Here is a 17,783-nt window from a genome sequence, read left to right as displayed (position 1 = left end):
CTTAAGTACACTTACCACTTTGCTAGCACACGCAACTAGTTCATCTCGAAAGAGAAATATTTGCATTCCTTTTCTGCAGTTTTCAGCTTATCTTAGAAATGAATTTAAAGGAATTTTTGCTGGAACTGCTAGAAATGTTCCTGTTAGTTCAACATAGAGAAAGCCAAGCAAAGCAAACTGTCTGCCCCTCAATGGACGAAAATAAGATTTTAAAGCAAAAAAGGAAACCTCAGCATTTACTGTTACAGGCCTCAGCGGAACATTAATGTACAAATAAATGAAAAATGGTTTACATGGTCAGCTCCTGCTTTTCTTAACCTTCTTTGTGGGAATGAAAATCTACACATCTGTGTTATTTTAATCCATTATTCATTTTAATGTTGTACCTTTCCTCAATGGAAGACAGTATAGAAATGTTACTATAATAAAAGCAGTGGGCAACAAGTAAGGAATTATAAATACAGAACTGCATGTTAAAAAGGTCAACAGAATGAGTATTTACATAGTAGAATATTTTTGTTTGCATTGGTGGCCATGGTAATAAAAGAAGAATTTCTTTGGAATGTGTTTTTTAGGATAGAAGCTGGATTGCTACAAACATTAAAGAATTTAAAACCCAAAAGCATTGTATGTGTTTACGCCATATTGAGATGTTGTAGACAATAGCAGAGTAGCAGAATTAAGAAATAAAACAAGAAGCCCAGTGACAAATGGTATAAACACTTTATTTCAACTGGAAGTTGGTTTAATTACAATGAAGTCCAATTTAGTGTTTTTTCCCCCCCTCTTTTGGACTGATTGCAAAAATAAATAAATGACAAAAAATAAATAGGTTTTAAATAATGAAATATAGAACACAGAGGGGAAACAAACACCTTTTCTCTCCTTTGTAATAAATCACGAATTAATATGAAATGGAGCTCCAAACACATAGCATCCTTTCATCTAAGCAGAAGACAGGAAAAACACGAAAACTGGAATTTTTCAAAATTTACTATGGAACCAAACTCTTGGGTATCCTTTGTTCAGCGTGTCTTATAACAGAGCTTGAATGTGTTTCAAAGAGAACTCGGCACAGATGTTTCCAAACACTCAAAATGAAACCCTTTGGACAGAGGGTAAACAAAGGAGAAACCAGAGGTAAAAACACCACCTAAATACAGTGTTTGTTCCTTCTTTCCAACAGTCTCTGCACCTCTGACAGCTGAATTTTCTGACTTCATCTGTTCACCCCAGTATCTGCTCAGAAAATTACAGCATGCCCTTTGCTTTACATTTGTGTGCCCCCCTCCCAAAAACTTTGTTAGTTTGCAGTCAGGTCATTGCCCTGTGCACCCGGTTTCTCTGAATTCCATTCCACTATTTTATTTTAGTCCATGTTTGTCAAAACCACTTCCTCAGTATCTCTGGAAATCACAGCATGGAAAGTATTAAAATTTTGATTAATGGATTAATTAAATGTTAAGTGCTACTAAAACAGTCTCCACCACATTCCTGTTCTCTATGCCTTTGAAGTATGTCTCTCTCTCTCGCTCTCTCTCTCTCTCACACACACACAGTCAGCTACAGCTTACCTCCTACTTCCTTTTTTAATCCTGTGATTCATTTTTGTTTACATTGTATACATTCGCCGTATGTGCCTGGGCTGCATGTCTGAACGTAGGTTTGACTCCAACTCCCTTACTAAGAAAACCATGGCACTAACCCTACCTACCCCACATCATTTGTCAACTACATACTTCAGGCGTTCTCTGCAGTCTGCAATTTTTTTTTTTTTAAAAGACCACCTCCTTTGCCTTGTAGATTCATGCAGAAACACCTTCTGGTGAGCCAGCAGTGTCAAGCCCACATTCCCAGTTCCAAACCAACAGGGACAGTCATCAGACTTTCAAGTCTGCCCAGAAACCACTGGTGGCCTTCCCTGAAAGCCCCAAGGCCCCTGCTGTGATGCGATTCATACTCATCCAACACTCAGATGCTTTTTTGCATTCAACTCAATGTCTGTTGACTGCTCTACCTCTGTTCTTGGAAATAAAAGGCATCCACTAAACATCAAATATAATATCAAATATAAACATTCTGAACAGCAATGAAAAATATCTACAAAAAGAAAGCAGTATCAAAATATATTTGTCTGATATTTAAACCTGTCTATATAGCTTCTTCTCGACTTGAGAGCCTTTCTCTCTTTCTCTGGTTGCTAAGTTCAGCAGGTTTGCATGATGTCTCCAACTTAGAGTGTGCTGCGGGCAGCTGAAGACTGAGGATGTTTCTCCATCCAGCCTCAGCCCGGTTGTATTCAGTCCCCAGCCGGCCCGCGGCACCAGCCAAATCCGATTTCATGTTGCATGTGGGTACGCACATGTATGTGTCACACAGCGAACACACTCAGGGTGCTCGTCTGGTCCTTTAGGCCCAGGATGCTGTAGGCGATCCTCTTCAAGTGGCCTGGCAGACGAACGCCAATGTTCCTCACGTCCCTACCGGAGGGAGAGGGACAGTGAGAGGGGTGCGAGAACCAAAGGAAGGGGAATCTGAAACAGCAGTACACACCGTCTGCTTCACAGCAAACATGCTGTGCACACACATACCCACAAATATGCAGCAGACATGAAGTCACACGGCAGTCAAACACCTCACTAAGTCTTTAACTGGACCCTTAACTGCCGTATGATGGTCCTCTGCTACAGTGTGGACACCATAGGCTTGCAAATCTGTTCAGCTTTCAGAGTACTGCCAGGTGACTGGTTTAGCATGTTTAAATCTTTGCTTCTCCGATTCTTCATGTGAAAGTTTTCCATAGTCTAGAGCAGCATCACACCTGTTCTATGTCATGTTATTGCAATACAGTACTGCGGGGTCCATCTGATCTGCACCCTACTCAATGGTCCTTCACTGCACATCATCCCAGGATCCCAGCTCATGGTCATTGCTCCTTTTCTCTCCCCAGCTCAGTGTGCGCCGTTGATGTGTTTCTACAAGATAAACCTGGTCCCTCTTTGCCTTCACACTACGCAGCCGGAGTCAGATGAGCCCCAGGCAGGGTTTTGTGGGCTACAACCATGGCGAAGTGAGCAATGGTGGAATGAGGGAAGGAGGGGAAAGGAGTAGCCACAAGATTCTGCTGCCAGGCCACTGCAAATGGACCCATTCTTCCACTCCCACTGCGTTATTTCACTCATTCATCAAAGCCTGACACATGATGGAGCTCAGTATCACAGCTCTAGGCATCTGGAGAGATTCTGCCTGTGACATCTGCTCAGTCACTACTGATATTTCCTTGTTCAAGTCAGGGTCACAGTTGTCCAGAGTCTATACCGGAAGTATGGGGATGCTAGGTTAGGCAGGACACACAGGATAGGCACACACATTTACATTTCCCCGGGTGCCAATACAGTACTCTTCTTTTCACCTGAGTCACATTTTTTACAGCAGATCAGCTCAACGGTCCAGTGCTGAGTGAAGTTTATTCATGTTTGCTTGACATACCACAACTAGATCCCTACACCTGACAGTATGTTGAAATGCCACCCAGCAGTTCCGTCAGCCCCTGTGGGGAAATACCATCATGTTTTGGCTTATCAGTTGCAAAACTGAATGCAATCTTCCTGATCTCTGCCCTCGCATGCAACGAGCAGTCTTTGTGAAAGGGCCAGCAGCATGCAGGAATGCAGATCGATAATAGAAGTGCGCACACACACACACCACAAACATGATGGTGAACTGTTTTCACCATATTTGACTGTTCTTTCCAGCTTATTCTCATGATGTCTTGTTTTATGTGGTACTTTCTGTATCAAGCCTGTCTGTTGAATAAATAAAGTCAAATCATTATGATAAAGGTACTTACTCTGTCTTCATCTGCAGCACCTGCTCCATGGTAACTATGCCTGCCCGGGTGAAATTTTCATTGTATTGACTCATCTTGATGGACTCCAGCCACTCAGCAATGGATCGGAACGGGGAGCCATCACAGCCACTGGTGCTGGGCAGCCGGATAGACACGCTAGGGAGGGACAGAACATTTTAGGTTATCATCCCCACCGAGCCACCTAATTCTTATACAAACACACACATGCACACAGGTTCCCACAGCCTAGTACAAGTGATAAAACAGCACCGGTTTCGCAACATTTCACTGAATATTGTGGCAAAGTTTTTGTTTTCGTTCATGTAATTACTGACAGCAGGAAAAAGCTACGCAGCACCCATAAAACTTGTCAAAGCAGTTACACACATTGACTGAAACCGCTTGTTCCGAGCAGGGCTGCAGCGAGCCGGAGCCTAACCCGGCAACACAGGGCGCAAGGCTGGAGGGGGAGGGGACACACCCCAGAGAGGATGCCAGTCCATTGCAGGGCACCCCAAGCAGCACTCGAACCCCAAACCCACCAGAGAGCAGACCTGGACCAAACCCACTAAGTCACCGCACCCCCTGTCAGAGCAGTTAATGAATCTCAAATATACAAAAATAATTCTCTCACACTTATAAGGGTTATGTGACAATTTCATAATTCATTTTTTTTTACAGTATGAATGGAGTGAAGAGATGCTTTCCAATAAATTACATCATATGGTTTCAATTTTTTTGTAGACCCCCCATCTGAGAAAACACTCTGCGGTGCACAAAGAGCATGTACACATACACATGAACATACCACTGTGAGGAGTTGGCACACATACAGTATACACAGAGCACATACAGCCATTCCCCGACATACATCCGAGTTCCATTCTGACCCAGTGGTCGGATCTCGAAATGGACATAAGTCAGACATATGTTAGCATGACATGTAGAAGTCGTATACCTGTACAACATTCTTTTTCCTACTCAATTTCGATCATGATTATCTCATTTTCTATTAACCAGCTTTATTAACTGACATTTCATATTATTCTGTTTTTTTTTTTTAAAACCTTTTATTTAAAATTCTTGTCATAACCACGCCCTCACCTCAACTAGCAGCACCTGGCTTCAATCGGCGAGCTCAGCTATAAAAACACTTCAGCCTCTTCTCAGTTGCAGAATCTTACTCAAGATAATCATCCTCTCTGCATTCTCAAAATTACCTTGCTTTCCCAAGTCCTGCCCCTCATCGTATTCCAGTCCTGCGCCATGTCTCTTTGATAACGACCACCTGCCTTGTCCCTCAACCACAATTTCGAATCCTCGCCTCTGTTAATCGCCGATTGCCTGACCATTCACCTATCCCCAACCACGAGAACACATCTAGTCCTTTGATTCTGAATAAAAGAACCTGCACTTGGGTCCAGTCTCCTCCATGCCCTCTGTTCATCATGACAATTGTTTAGTTCATATTTCTTCATTTTTATTTTTTACGTTATGCAGTTTTTATCGTGATTATCTCACTCACACACACACACACACACACACACACACACACACACACACACTTTCTGAACCGCTTGTCCCATACGGGGTCACGGGGAACCAGAGCCTACCCAGCAACACAGGGCGTAAGGCCGGAGGGGGAGGGGACACACCCAGGACGGGACGCCAGTCCATCGCAAGGCACCCCAAGTGGGACTTGAACCCCAGACCCACTCGAGAGCAGGACCCGGTCCAACCCACTGCACTACTGTGCCCCCGTGATTATCTAATTTTTATTTAATCAGTTTTATGAAAACATTTTTTGAAATCACTCTGTGGTTTATTTAAAATATATATATATATATATATTTGGTTTACTGTTACCTTCTTAGTCTTTTTATGATTTCTCTAAACACAGTACAAGAGTATATTTATCATTCTTTAGTTTCTATTTTATCATTTTAAAGTATGTTGTGGAAATATAAAAGCATATCGTAGCACTGGCAGATGTACGACCAAATGTAATTTTCATATTTACATATTTTTTCTTTTTTTTGTAATTTATACAGTTTTTTCCCCGGCTGTATGTACGGATGGTCGTAAATTGCTTAGGTCATAAGTAGGGGAGAGGCTGTATCTCAGTTGATACAGCACTTGTAATTCATAGCCGTGCAGGTTTCAATCATAAACATACACTTTTAAGGGTTTGTGAATTTTCATGTACACTATTTCATTTAGCTGACATTTTTCTCGAAAGCAATTTAAAGTGTTAAGCTACTTAGTAATGTAGCCATGTATACAGCTTTTTTTTAAAAAAATGTATACAGTATTTTTTTTCGGTCGTATGTTGCATAGGTCATAAGTAGGGGAGAGGCTGTATATGTACACACACAGTCTTGGTTCTAGAACTCAGACTGGGCAAGGTGTTGGGGAGAAGGCAATCAGAACTGGTCCTTCTCTGTCTCTCACTCCAGGACAAGTCCTGTCTCACAGTCAAGCAAGGGCTTAAATCATGGTAAATACTATTGCTAGAAAAAGTCTGTGAACCCTTTGGAATTACCGGGATTTCTGCATTACTCACTCAAAAAATGTCGGTTGATCCTCAAATAAGTCATAATAATGGACAAACTCAATCTGCTTAAACAGACAAACAATTGTACTTTGTGTTAGAAATACGTCTTTCAAAAACTGGAAAAGGTGTGTGTTCGAGAGATTTGTGCAAGTCCCTTGCTGTTACTTGAGTTTTTTTAAACCTCTTTCAGTATTATATGCTGCACTCCTGCAATCTTTTTAGGACACACACTCCTTGATAAAGGAACAAAAGTACTGGATCTCCTCCATTTGTAGATAATTTGTCTTACTGTGGATTGATGAAGAATCAGGCTTCTAAAAGTGCTTTCTTTAGCCTTTTATACCTTTATTCATCTTCACAATTCTTAAGGCCCTCTGAACTTTCATTTTGTGGGTGCATGGTTAACATGAACAGACCTTTCTAGAGAAGAGCAGACACTGTTAGGAACAAACCATTGAATCCAGAGGTTCACAGCTGTTCCACCCTAGACTGTGAATGTTTAAATGATGTATTCAATATTCATGAGACAAACTACAATTGTCTGTCTGTTATTAGTTTAAGCAGATTGAGTTTGATTTTAATTGTGACTTTCAAGTAATTAATGCAGAAATCCAGGTAATTCTAAAGGTTTCACAAACTTTCCTGCAACAGTAGATGTTTGCTTATGGTAACTAGATATATATGTTAGGGTGGTACGGTTGCCAGCATGGTAACTTGGTGTTGTGTGTACATGAGGTGTTCTGTATACTATAGATGTGTGCTGTGCATTCTGTGTGCAAGTTCACCATGGCTGGATGCTCATGTGTAAATGCTCTTCCTGTGTGCCACGCACTTCATGTATTGCTATGTAATGTAATTTTAACGCAATTTTCTCCCTACATAACAATTAACCCTTCCATTTTGGAATCACATGGAAAAACCAAGCAATTCCCTGTGCGTTTCTTAACCCCAAACAAATCATCTCAGATCATTCTCAGCACCCCACACCCATCACTCTGCTGCTCTTCTTTCCTTTGTGCTGGGGTCGGACAAGGCATGGCCTACCGGGGGTCAAAGTCGGCGATGGTCTTGAGGGACTCGGGGTTCCTCAGAAGCTTGTCAAGCAGGCTCACAATGTCAGCGAAGCGTGGCCGCTTGAAGCGATCTTGAAGCCAGCACTGCAGCATCAGCTGGTAGACAGCCGATGGGCAGTCCATGGGTGCTGGCAGCCGGAATGCCTCATTGATGGCCTTCATCACCTGGAAGTGTGCACCAAAGACGCAGGTGACTTAAAGCTCACAGCTGTTCCATTCCCTCTGCCTAAGGCCAATGTCTAGCACCCAGTGCTCAGATCCTGGGATTGAGTGTTCAATTTCTGGTAAACTTGCTCAACAGTTCTGTTAAGGGTTGAGACTATGGAACAAAACTAGTACTGTGAGAAAGAACTGATGTTTAACATGAGGTCAGAACTGCTGAAGTGCACCCTACCTCGTGGTTGCTCATGTCCCAGTAGGGCCGCTCCCCAAAGGCCATGACCTCCCACATGACAATGCCGAAACTCCACACATCACTGGCTGACGTGAATTTGCGGTATGCGATGGCTTCTGGAGCTGTCCAGCGAATGGGGATCTTTCCTCCCTATTGGGCAGGGAATTGAGCAAAGAGTGTGACAAAAGCTCATGCTCAACTGATCATACTCTTAAAAAGAAGGAAACGGCACATCCTGTAAAACTCACACTGGTCGTGTAGGTGCCCTCTGGGTCATCCTCCAGCACGCGCGAAAGGCCAAAATCAGACACCTTGCACTCTAAGCTACCATTGACCAGGATGTTGCGAGCGGCCAGGTCACGGTGAACGTAGTTCATATCTGACAAATGCTTCATGCCAGCTGCAATGCCACGCATCATGCCCACCAACTGGTAGGACGACATCTCTCCATCGTGGTCCTGTGGATTAGCATATGAGGGGTCAGCAGAGCCACAAAGAAAGCACTCTCTGTTCCTTATCATCTACATTCAAAAATAAAGTAATTTGTCCTTTTTTGGCTCTGTTGTTCACCAAAGGGTCACTAAGACAATGCCAACTCACCCTGAGATATTTGTCTAAGGCACCATTCTCCATGTACTCTGTCACAATCATGGCATGCTTAACTGAAACAACAAAGAAACACTCTCTTTGAATATTCAGTTCAGGTCATGGAGACAATGAAGCCCTTGGATGCTCAATGACAAATATGGGCAGTCATCACTGACAATGCAAGTATATCCTCTACAGCAGTTTGAGCTCGAGGAAAACATGTATTGATGAATTTACAATGTGCCAAGGAAGTGAGAATGTCAGACACAGTCATTGTTCAGATACTATCAGAGTTAGGGAACGAAGTGCTACCCATAAACACACCTTTTCCACGTACCATGTGACTGGGAGAGACACCCCATCCTATGAGGTCCTATGACTTGTACCGTTTTAATTAAATGGTTTGGAAATGGCAACATATAGTTATTTTAGTATACATTTCTTGAAAACACACAAATATTGTAAAATCAGCACGACAGTTGCAAAATGAATTTAATAAACCTAAAATATTTATGGCACACAGGAGTGAAGTCATGCCCACCTCCTGGGTTATTGGTCATGGGTGCAAACATAGTATTTAATGGAATGATGGAGGACAGGAACTGCGGCACTGCAGAGTTTGGACAGGTGTTGATGCCGTTGCTGCCAAAAGCTCATAGTTTTTGTTTCTATGTGTGTGAGTTGAATTGTGAATAACACAATGTAACACAAAGAAATACATACGTGCAAGCTCCACCACCTAGGCAGAGGCAAATATTACTGGTAGGCCACACAGTTTTGGTCAAAGACTTTGGCCAAGTCAGTTTTATGAAAAAGAACTTATCAGTGCAGTCACTAAAGTGAGCATGGTCCAAAACTGCAGTCATGTATCATCCTTGACCACATCTGGCATGAACCATACATTTGCTGGTTGCATGGGAAATAGAAAACAAGGCAGTGAAAGTGTGCAACGCACAGTGGGAGAACAAGGGGACCACAGTAGGGAAAACATCACAGAGGAGAGAAACAACAGAAGGACACATACACTTGGTAACCACGCCCTCCAGGCGGATGATGTTCGGGTGAGAGAACTGGCCCATGATGCTGGCCTCGCTCAGGAATTCACGTCTCTGCTTTTCCGTGTAGCCCGGCTTCAAGGTCTTTATGGCCACTGCTGTCTCCTTACGTCCAGGCATCTTCAGCACACCACAGTATACTTCCCCAAATTCACCTGCACAAAGTGAGAGTGCACAGGCAAGAGAGTCATCAGTAATGAACCCTCACACAAGAAGCCACATCGTCATCCAAAGATAATACAGCTTTCTGCTGAACTGGGCCATAACTATTTCACTTCGGTCAAGAGACCCCCAAATTAAGGACAGGACAGAGTAAAAAATGTTTCTATGCAAAAATGTTTCTTAGTACGAGAGACTAAGCATGTCAATAAATACTCCACATATATAGGAGGAGTCAGTGTGTATGGGTACATATATGTTATAATGATTATTAGCCAGGGTTTGTTTGCAGATGTTTCAGCATCAAGTGTGATGCCATCTTCATTGTGGTGAAAGAGGGGAGGTAAGTGTTTAAACAGGCTATTAGGTGATTGTGATTGGTAGGGCAGTTTATCTCTGACCTTGGTCTTTCTGCCATGGACCTCATGGGGTTTCCCAATAGTTCTTGTCCTGCCAGGTCCACAGGCGACCACACTGCATGCATTCCTTACCTCTGATTGGTTAGTTGATGTCCAGTTGATTGAGAACCCATCTATTACAACCACCTGATAACCTATTTAAAAACCTTGTTTACAGTACCTCTGCCCCTTTTTTTTTTTTTTTTTTCTTTTTTTACTTTCACTGCACTGAAGATAGTGTCTTGCTTCGTGCCAAAGGGTTCACAAATAAACCACTCAGTGTTCCGTGTGTCTAATAATCAATTCAACCTTCCGGGGATGCCGATCCTCTCAAATGTCTGATATATACTGGGTGCGCGTGCGTGTGCGTGTGTGTGTGGGGGTGTGGGCACACACACAAACAGCCTCCCCTGTGTTACATACATTTACAGATTTTCAAGGATACAAACAAGATTGTTTATTTTTAATTGTCTATCATTTTTCAGTGGTGCCCCCTTATAAATTCACTTAGATGGTGCCCTTCTCGAAAGCAACTTAGTCTTAATGTATTTAATGTACAGTGACCCCCCCCATTCGGAGGTTCGCTTTCTGTGGTTTCAGTTACCTGCGGGCAACCGCGGTCTGAAAACATTAAACGGAAAATTCCAGAAATTAACAACTGATAAGTTTTAAATTCCGCACCGTTCTGAGTAGCGTGATGAAATCTCACGCCGTCCTGCCCGGGATGTGAATCACCACTTTGTCCATAAACGTAAATGTAAATGTATGTCCAGCGTATCTACGCTGTATACGCTACCCAGCCGTTAGTCACTTAGTAGCCGTCTCAGTTATCACATCCTGAGCATCAGCTCATGTCCTGTGTATTTACTGTCCTGTGCATCTACTATTCTGTTTTGTATATTTATTGCCCACATACATACTGTATACACACTGTTGTGTATTTCCATTTTATGTAGTCTTACGTACTGGAAAAATGACATTTCATTCCACTGTATACAACCTATACAGAGGAATGACAATAAAAACCCACTTGAACTTGACTGTCATGGTATCGCAGTGCTTGTGTTCAAGTAATCCTTTTTTTTTAAAAAAAAAAAAAAAAAACTGTATATATGGGGTACTATTCACAATTTCAGGCATCCGCTGGGGGTTTTGGAGCATATCCTCCGCAGATAAGGGGGACTACTGTATTTTCTACATTTTTTGTGACAAGAAAGCAACCTGCATTTTTGCATCCAGCCTTTAGGTGGCAGTAATGAGCACCCAAACAGAGTCAGACTGCAAAATTTGATTGACTCAATGAACTTGTTCGTTGTTCACAGGTGGTCTCTGGTGCTCCTGAAGGTCAGCGATCAATGACAAGATAACCCTAACCCATAAATAAATCAAGCGATGTCTGTTTTAGTAAGATTTTATTGATTGTGTAGATAAAGAAAGTTGAAAGTGTCCCAAAGCCAACAAACAAGAATGACATGAATTAGTCAAAACTGAATGGAAGGTTTTGAAGATTATTTTTTCAGTAATTTTAAAGGAGTTTAATTTAATTTAGAGTGAATAAAAATAATAATTGCTACAGTACGATGTAGTGGCATCCTTTCCAGGGTGTACTTCCTAACATGCCCAATGAAGCAAGGAAACCACTATAGACCACCGAGACCCTGGTTCTAAACAAGTGGTTACTGATAATGGATAGTTGGAAATGTTATGGGTTTTTGTAAACTTATTACAGCTTTTTCCGAGTGTTTTCCAAAACTTAACTCTTTACAAACAGCCTTCTGGTCACAGTTGTGCTCCAGGTGTAGCACAAACTGAAAATGACTTGGCATGTTCTTACCTCTAACAAAAATCATTGTCTTTCAAATGGAGTGCACTTCTATAGCTGTGGAACCGAACACATTAACTGTCTAATTTGGTAACATGGTATTACCTTTGGAAGTGGCAGTGCTTGAAATAGCTGAGGAGTAGCATATGGCTTTGGAAGACGGGTGGGATTAGACTGTGGCGAAAGCGTGCTCAGAACAAAGGGCTGTGAGGGGGCGGATGGGGGTTGTTCTGCCACAAAGGCTCAGCGCACACACCGAGACGCGCCCTGAAACCCAGCACCGCACTCCACAGTACTTCGGGGTGGGGGCATGGGAATCAGCTGTCGGAGAGAGGCAGACCACACGGGGTCATGGGAAGCACCATGGGGGGGCCAAAGGTGATCACTCTGTAGTGCATCCTTCCCTTTACCCCGCGGGTGTCCTGTTCCCTTGTACCTCTCATTACTCCAACACACGTTGGCCACATTCCTCACCCTAATCCACTGTCTCCCATTTCATATTATATTACTGACATCGACTCTCTAATAAATATTACTTCCTAAACCCCTGCACCACCCAACCTTACTCTGACAGACACTACTTGTAAGAGACCTATCAAATTATTTCAATCCATTATTGTCGTATCCCTGTTTTAACAGGTGTTTCTATATACTTTCCTGCTAGGGACGTGATTTCGAATTCAAATGTTGTCAATCTTCAAACATTTTTTCACAGATCCGAAATCCATGGAATTTTATCAACGCCTTTTTGGCGGATACAAATTTGATGAGGAAAAAAAGTATTCAAAGCAACAATAAGCTTTATTTCATATGTATATCCGTTGCTGTCCGCAAAAATAGGTGCACTAGAGAGAGACTGTGATAGCTAATGATTATACAGTACTACATGCACACTGGTACACACCTTTAAGTGCGAATCACGACAACAATTTCGCATATATTCGTAAATTGATTACACAGTGAAATGCATTAGGCCTACTTTGTAAGACTTTACGTACCATATACGTCATTGTGGTCTTTTGTGGTGATGCTTTGTGTAAGTTCACATATACGCAGGTTGTTCTGAGTTTAAGTGGAAATACTCATACTGATATAAATGAACGCTTATATTCGTACTAATATTTCATTTGAACAAAAACCAATATTTTTTTTAATACCTGAAAAGGAAAATTACTCCTGTGTGTAAAGTTGAAACAAAATAAGTTTTTTTTTATATTTAATACCTGTATTTGGATTAGTAGAAATTATACTTTCCATTTTAATTTTCATTAAAAAACCGCATTCGTATCATACGGATTTGTAAGTTGAAATCCGCATTTGACGCTCTGTCACATCCATAATTCCTACCTGTGCAGTTTCATTATACACTTCATCCTCGCATGACTGGCTTAATGGGTCGTATACAATTTGTTAAAATTGTTTTAGTAACCTTTGTTACTAAAATAGTTATTTTAGTAACTAAGGTTACTAAAACTATAAAAATAGTAACCTTTTTACATGTAAATAAAATGTTTTAAACTTTCATTAATAAACAATCAGTGTTATGTATATGTACATATACATATTACATACATATTACTATATACATATATTTATCTATGACCATTTGCTTAAAAATCACACAGATGTTTAAGTAATTTTTTTTTCCCCAAGAGAAAAACCCGCATTTATATGTTAAATAAATAACTTTAAATATTTAAGTTTTTAAACATTTGTGTATTCCATTTTTTTACAGAAAAATTCTGGAAAATACTTTAAAAATAGTAATACTATGATGCACCTGACTGTCCCAGATCTAAGCTCCAGGCCCTGATAGCAATGCTGTGAAACCCCAAGGGTGACCATTATTTCCCAAGGTCCTCAGGGCCATGCAAAGGGTGTTTCACATGCTTCTCACTCACCTGCCCCAATGACCTTCTGCTTTGTGATGTGGCTCGGGTGGATTTCAGCGGCAAACTTGAGGACAGCGACATTGGGGTCCTCATACGTGTGAGGGTCCACGTAGGTCTTCAGGGGCTTCAGTTGCTCTGTAGAGGACACAGCAATGAGCTCAGTAGCTCAGCCAGCAGAGGGAAGGCAGTACAAGGCAGAGCAGTTAATCCATTCAAGTACCTGCGCTGGAGAAGTACGTGTCTTCTGGACCCTGCCGGGTATGAGCGCCCCTTCGCCTGAAAGGGAGTGCATGACCTTTACACAAAGCATCACACACACACACACCCCTCCTTACTCTCATATACAGTGGTGCCTTCACAGCTTGACAGTGTCAGTCCCTTGGCAACAGCTACACACAAACTCTGCACAGTTCACCCTCACGCTTGCCTGCACAGACAGGGGGACTGACTGGCATTCCGGTGTATCATATACAGAACTTCTGAAATAATATCTCCTAAACATGATCGTTAACGTGGTATAAAAATGTTTTATCATACACAAAATGTTTTATGAGTTTTTAATTAATTTTCATAAAATGGAGCTATATGCTTGAAAATAACCTGAAGTACAGGTGGTCCTCGATTTACGATGGGGTTACGTTCCGCAAAACTTATTGTAAATCGAAAATATCGTAAAGTTGAAAATGCATTTAATCCACCTAATACACACCTCTCGAGGCAGACTGGGAGATGCAGATCGCTGCTGCTGTCCAGCATCACAAGAGAGTAACACTCTGCATATCGCTTGCCCAGAGGGGGAATCAAAATTCAAAATTCGAAGTACAGTTTCGACTGAATGTCCATCGTCAGATCACCATCATAAAGTCGAAAAAATCGTAAGTCAAACCATCGTAAATCGGGAAACACCTGTACTGATTTTTTTTTTTTTTTTTTTTTTGGTAATTAAGTTTCTTTTCACCCAACATCTCACCACGAGGGAGAAAAAATCCATGTTTTTAAACAAGAGGAAGGAGGCTGGTGACAATTTCTTTAAATTCTCCATTTCCAAAAAAAATTGCTCTACATTATGTTACACACACACAGTTTAACTAATAGGATGAAATACACGGTCACAGTTTGTATCAGCACATCCTCATTACTGTAATTACATATGAGCCGTTTCTGAATGACTTCAGCGGTTCAGTATTTGTGTCTTGCTCTGCTCAGCGACATGCACAGCCATTGTTCCCCCATTGGAAGCTATCTAATAAAGGGGCGTCTCTGTTTGCTAAGCGGTGATACAGAACTGTGATTATCTCTGAGCCACCATGTCACCTCCACCGAGTTGATACCATCAGGGACACAGAGAACTAAGTGCCCCTCCGGTCTGCTGGTCTGCTGCCCTGCAGGCGCGCACGGGGGAACCTCCCACACGGAACACAAGACATGCAGTTCGAACCTCTTCTGACCTTGTTGAGAGATGTCTGCATTAACTATTATGTTTACATTTATTTAGTTAGCTGCATCTTTTCCCCCAGATCAACATAATACAGATATATATACAGTATACATCTACTAATGTAATTAATTAATGTATTACATTAAACTATCTATGAGGTACATATAGTAATATCACAACTAAAGTAACAGATTCAATACCATTCATTCTTTTGACACTTTTCTTAAATTCTTTACAATGTTAATCTACTTACGGTGATTTAAACATTTATGCACCAGGGTAATTTTTAGAGTATCAAATTAGGGTAAGTACCTTCTGATGTTGGCACCACCTGAGTGGCAGCCTAAAATAACGGCTTCATGTAATGTTTTTATTCTGTTTATAATTTGGTCATTTATTAAATTAATTTATTTTCATTACCTATTTATTCTGTGTCAGTATAATTGTAACTTGTTGTTATGGGTCATGTTGAGCTGCTGTGTGCGACTTTCCCTGCAGACTCTCAATATAGAGAGAATTTACAGTATATGGCTTATATCACGACATTTTCAGGACAGGGTCAGGAAATAGGGATGATCCACAAGAAAAGAGGGGCACAAAGGGATCAGAGAAGGGCATGGGGAGAGTAACAGGCTCCTCTAACCGTTTATGCAGCAGCAGGACCACGACCACAACCAGCAGCACAGTGCCCCCACCCAGGGCTGCTCCCAGCACCACTGGTGCCCTGCTCTGTACCTGGGCCTCCACTGCAAGAGAGAAACAATAGGGTTACACAGCACTGGTGCACACAGGCACACACAAGCAGACACCCCAGAGGCCACAACTTGAGCCATAACTCCCAAACTGACCCTGCGGCAGCGTCTCAAACTCGTGCTCCTTCCCTTCTCCATTCGGGGTTCCCTCAGGACTCAGCACGGTGACTCTGAACACGTAGGCCGTGCCAGGGACCAAGTCGCTGATCTGGACCGTGTTCTTCTCCAGAAGCAGCACCGTGTAGGTGGTGATGTCCGTTACGCCGTTGTCCTCCTGCAGCACCAGAAGGTCCTCATTAAGCCAGCGAAACGGCCTGCCGTCGGCACATGGAAAAACCTCACAGTGGCTACTCACTTTCTTGCGGTACTTGAGTTCGTAGCGTGGAGTGCGCAGCATAGATCGCTGGGACACAGCCCAGGACAAGGTCAGGCTGGTGGCTGTCTGCTTGTCCAGGTGGATCAGTGTCACTTTTGGGGGATCTGCGGGACAGCAGGGAGCAGCAGGTTAGTGAGGGAGCTGTACATCTACAGAGGAAGGGCTATCAAAGCTGTGGGAACTCTTTCACACACAGTGAGACTGCAGACACAACATACCACTCCAGTAACAGGGTAAGTAACAGAGTACGTATAGGGGTTGAGCGAAAAGTGTCGACACTGAGTGTACAGCCCCGTCCCATGAGTCGGGGGTCCAGGTCAGGACCTTGTGTCAGGATACGAGTAGCAGGACCCATTTCCCACCCTATACTGTGACGGGAGCTGCCAGTGACGTTTCCTCGACTGCATGACAGATGTGTGAACGTCGATGTTGCGTAAAGCTCAGGTGTTGCAAGAAGTGTCCAGAACACCCAGACTTACTAAAGCAGCATCATCAAACTACATTATTTTTGTGTCCCAACGTTTGACTGTAACATATAATGCTGTGACCACTCCATCTACTGTATGGTCACATCAGCCGGTCGCACTACTACAAGGCACCATGTTTCTTATTGTTTGGGTCTCAGTGAGAATTTCGGTCTCAGGCATTCCGTTCTTGTGTATAACATGTTTTGTTTGTCATTCTCTTAAGTTTCATTTTTTATTTTAAATAAAAAGTGAGATGGTTGTGGTGCTGATTTAGAAACAAAACCAAAAAAGAAAAAAAATACTGCAGTATGAAAATATAGTGTGGTACTGCATTTATATTATTGTTCCATATTACAATTATTTCAACATAATCAATGTGTGAAACGTGAAAAATGTAACAAAGCCCTAGTCTGCAATCCAACATTCATGCATGCTAATTGTTTATACATCCGTATGACTCATATAAAGGATTTCTGACAATGAGGTCGACTTATGACAAGACTGGTAGAGCAGGACCACATTGTAAGTAAAGGACCACCTGTAAATACCATTTTAACAGTACCACATAAATATACTGTACAGGTATATCCTACTATCCACCCACCCGGGATCAGCGATTTCACTATAACAGCTTTATGTTGTAGCAGCAGCGTTGTGAGTGACAGATGTCCCATAATGCAGCGCTGACACTGTGGATGTAAATAGCTGTTGGGAAACCACCATGGTGGGTGAAGGGGGATTCATGACCCCCGTGTTGTTCTGTTGTTTGAGGGCTTTTGGCTGAGCGTATGTGCGCCTTGTGAACGCTGTCCAGTAACGACGGGGAGGAGCAATAAAGCTCGCGTTCCGACACTTCTGTCTCCTGAGCCATCTTTCTGTGACGCTGTCAATAGGGCGGTCCAGGCGCATCAATACACTATTTCCAGGCAACTTAAATATCAGCTAGTGCATTGTTGCACTTTATT

At 42.3% G+C, this 17,783-nt stretch overlaps 1 protein-coding gene across 1 annotated transcript in view; it reads right to left on the bottom strand.

The window, feature by feature from the left end:
- Nucleotides 1–723: 723 nt before the first annotated feature.
- The window catches only part of LOC108928184 (ephrin type-A receptor 2-like), a 39,009-nt gene continuing 21,949 nt past the window's right edge, over nt 724–17,783 (bottom strand). Inside the window, exons 6-17 of the mRNA XM_018741983.2 lie at nt 16,331–16,455; nt 16,072–16,249; nt 15,867–15,969; nt 14,006–14,061; nt 13,795–13,920; nt 9,484–9,669; nt 8,472–8,533; nt 8,120–8,329; nt 7,872–8,021; nt 7,449–7,642; nt 3,851–4,006; nt 724–2,480 (exon numbers count right to left, since the gene is read on the bottom strand). Of these exons, the coding sequence (XP_018597499.2) occupies nt 2,372–2,480; nt 3,851–4,006; nt 7,449–7,642; nt 7,872–8,021; nt 8,120–8,329; nt 8,472–8,533; nt 9,484–9,669; nt 13,795–13,920; nt 14,006–14,061; nt 15,867–15,969; nt 16,072–16,249; nt 16,331–16,455 (1,655 nt within the window). The 3' untranslated portion in view covers nt 724–2,371. The remainder of the gene's footprint in view (nt 2,481–3,850; nt 4,007–7,448; nt 7,643–7,871; nt 8,022–8,119; nt 8,330–8,471; nt 8,534–9,483; nt 9,670–13,794; nt 13,921–14,005; nt 14,062–15,866; nt 15,970–16,071; nt 16,250–16,330; nt 16,456–17,783) is intronic.

This window comes from Scleropages formosus, chromosome 25, assembly GCF_900964775.1.
Source record: "Scleropages formosus chromosome 25, fSclFor1.1, whole genome shotgun sequence".
In the NCBI taxonomy this organism is placed as follows: domain Eukaryota; kingdom Metazoa; phylum Chordata; class Actinopteri; order Osteoglossiformes; family Osteoglossidae; genus Scleropages; species Scleropages formosus.
The sequence above is the reverse complement of the archived record's forward strand: the minus strand, read 5'-3'. Positions and strand labels throughout refer to the sequence as shown.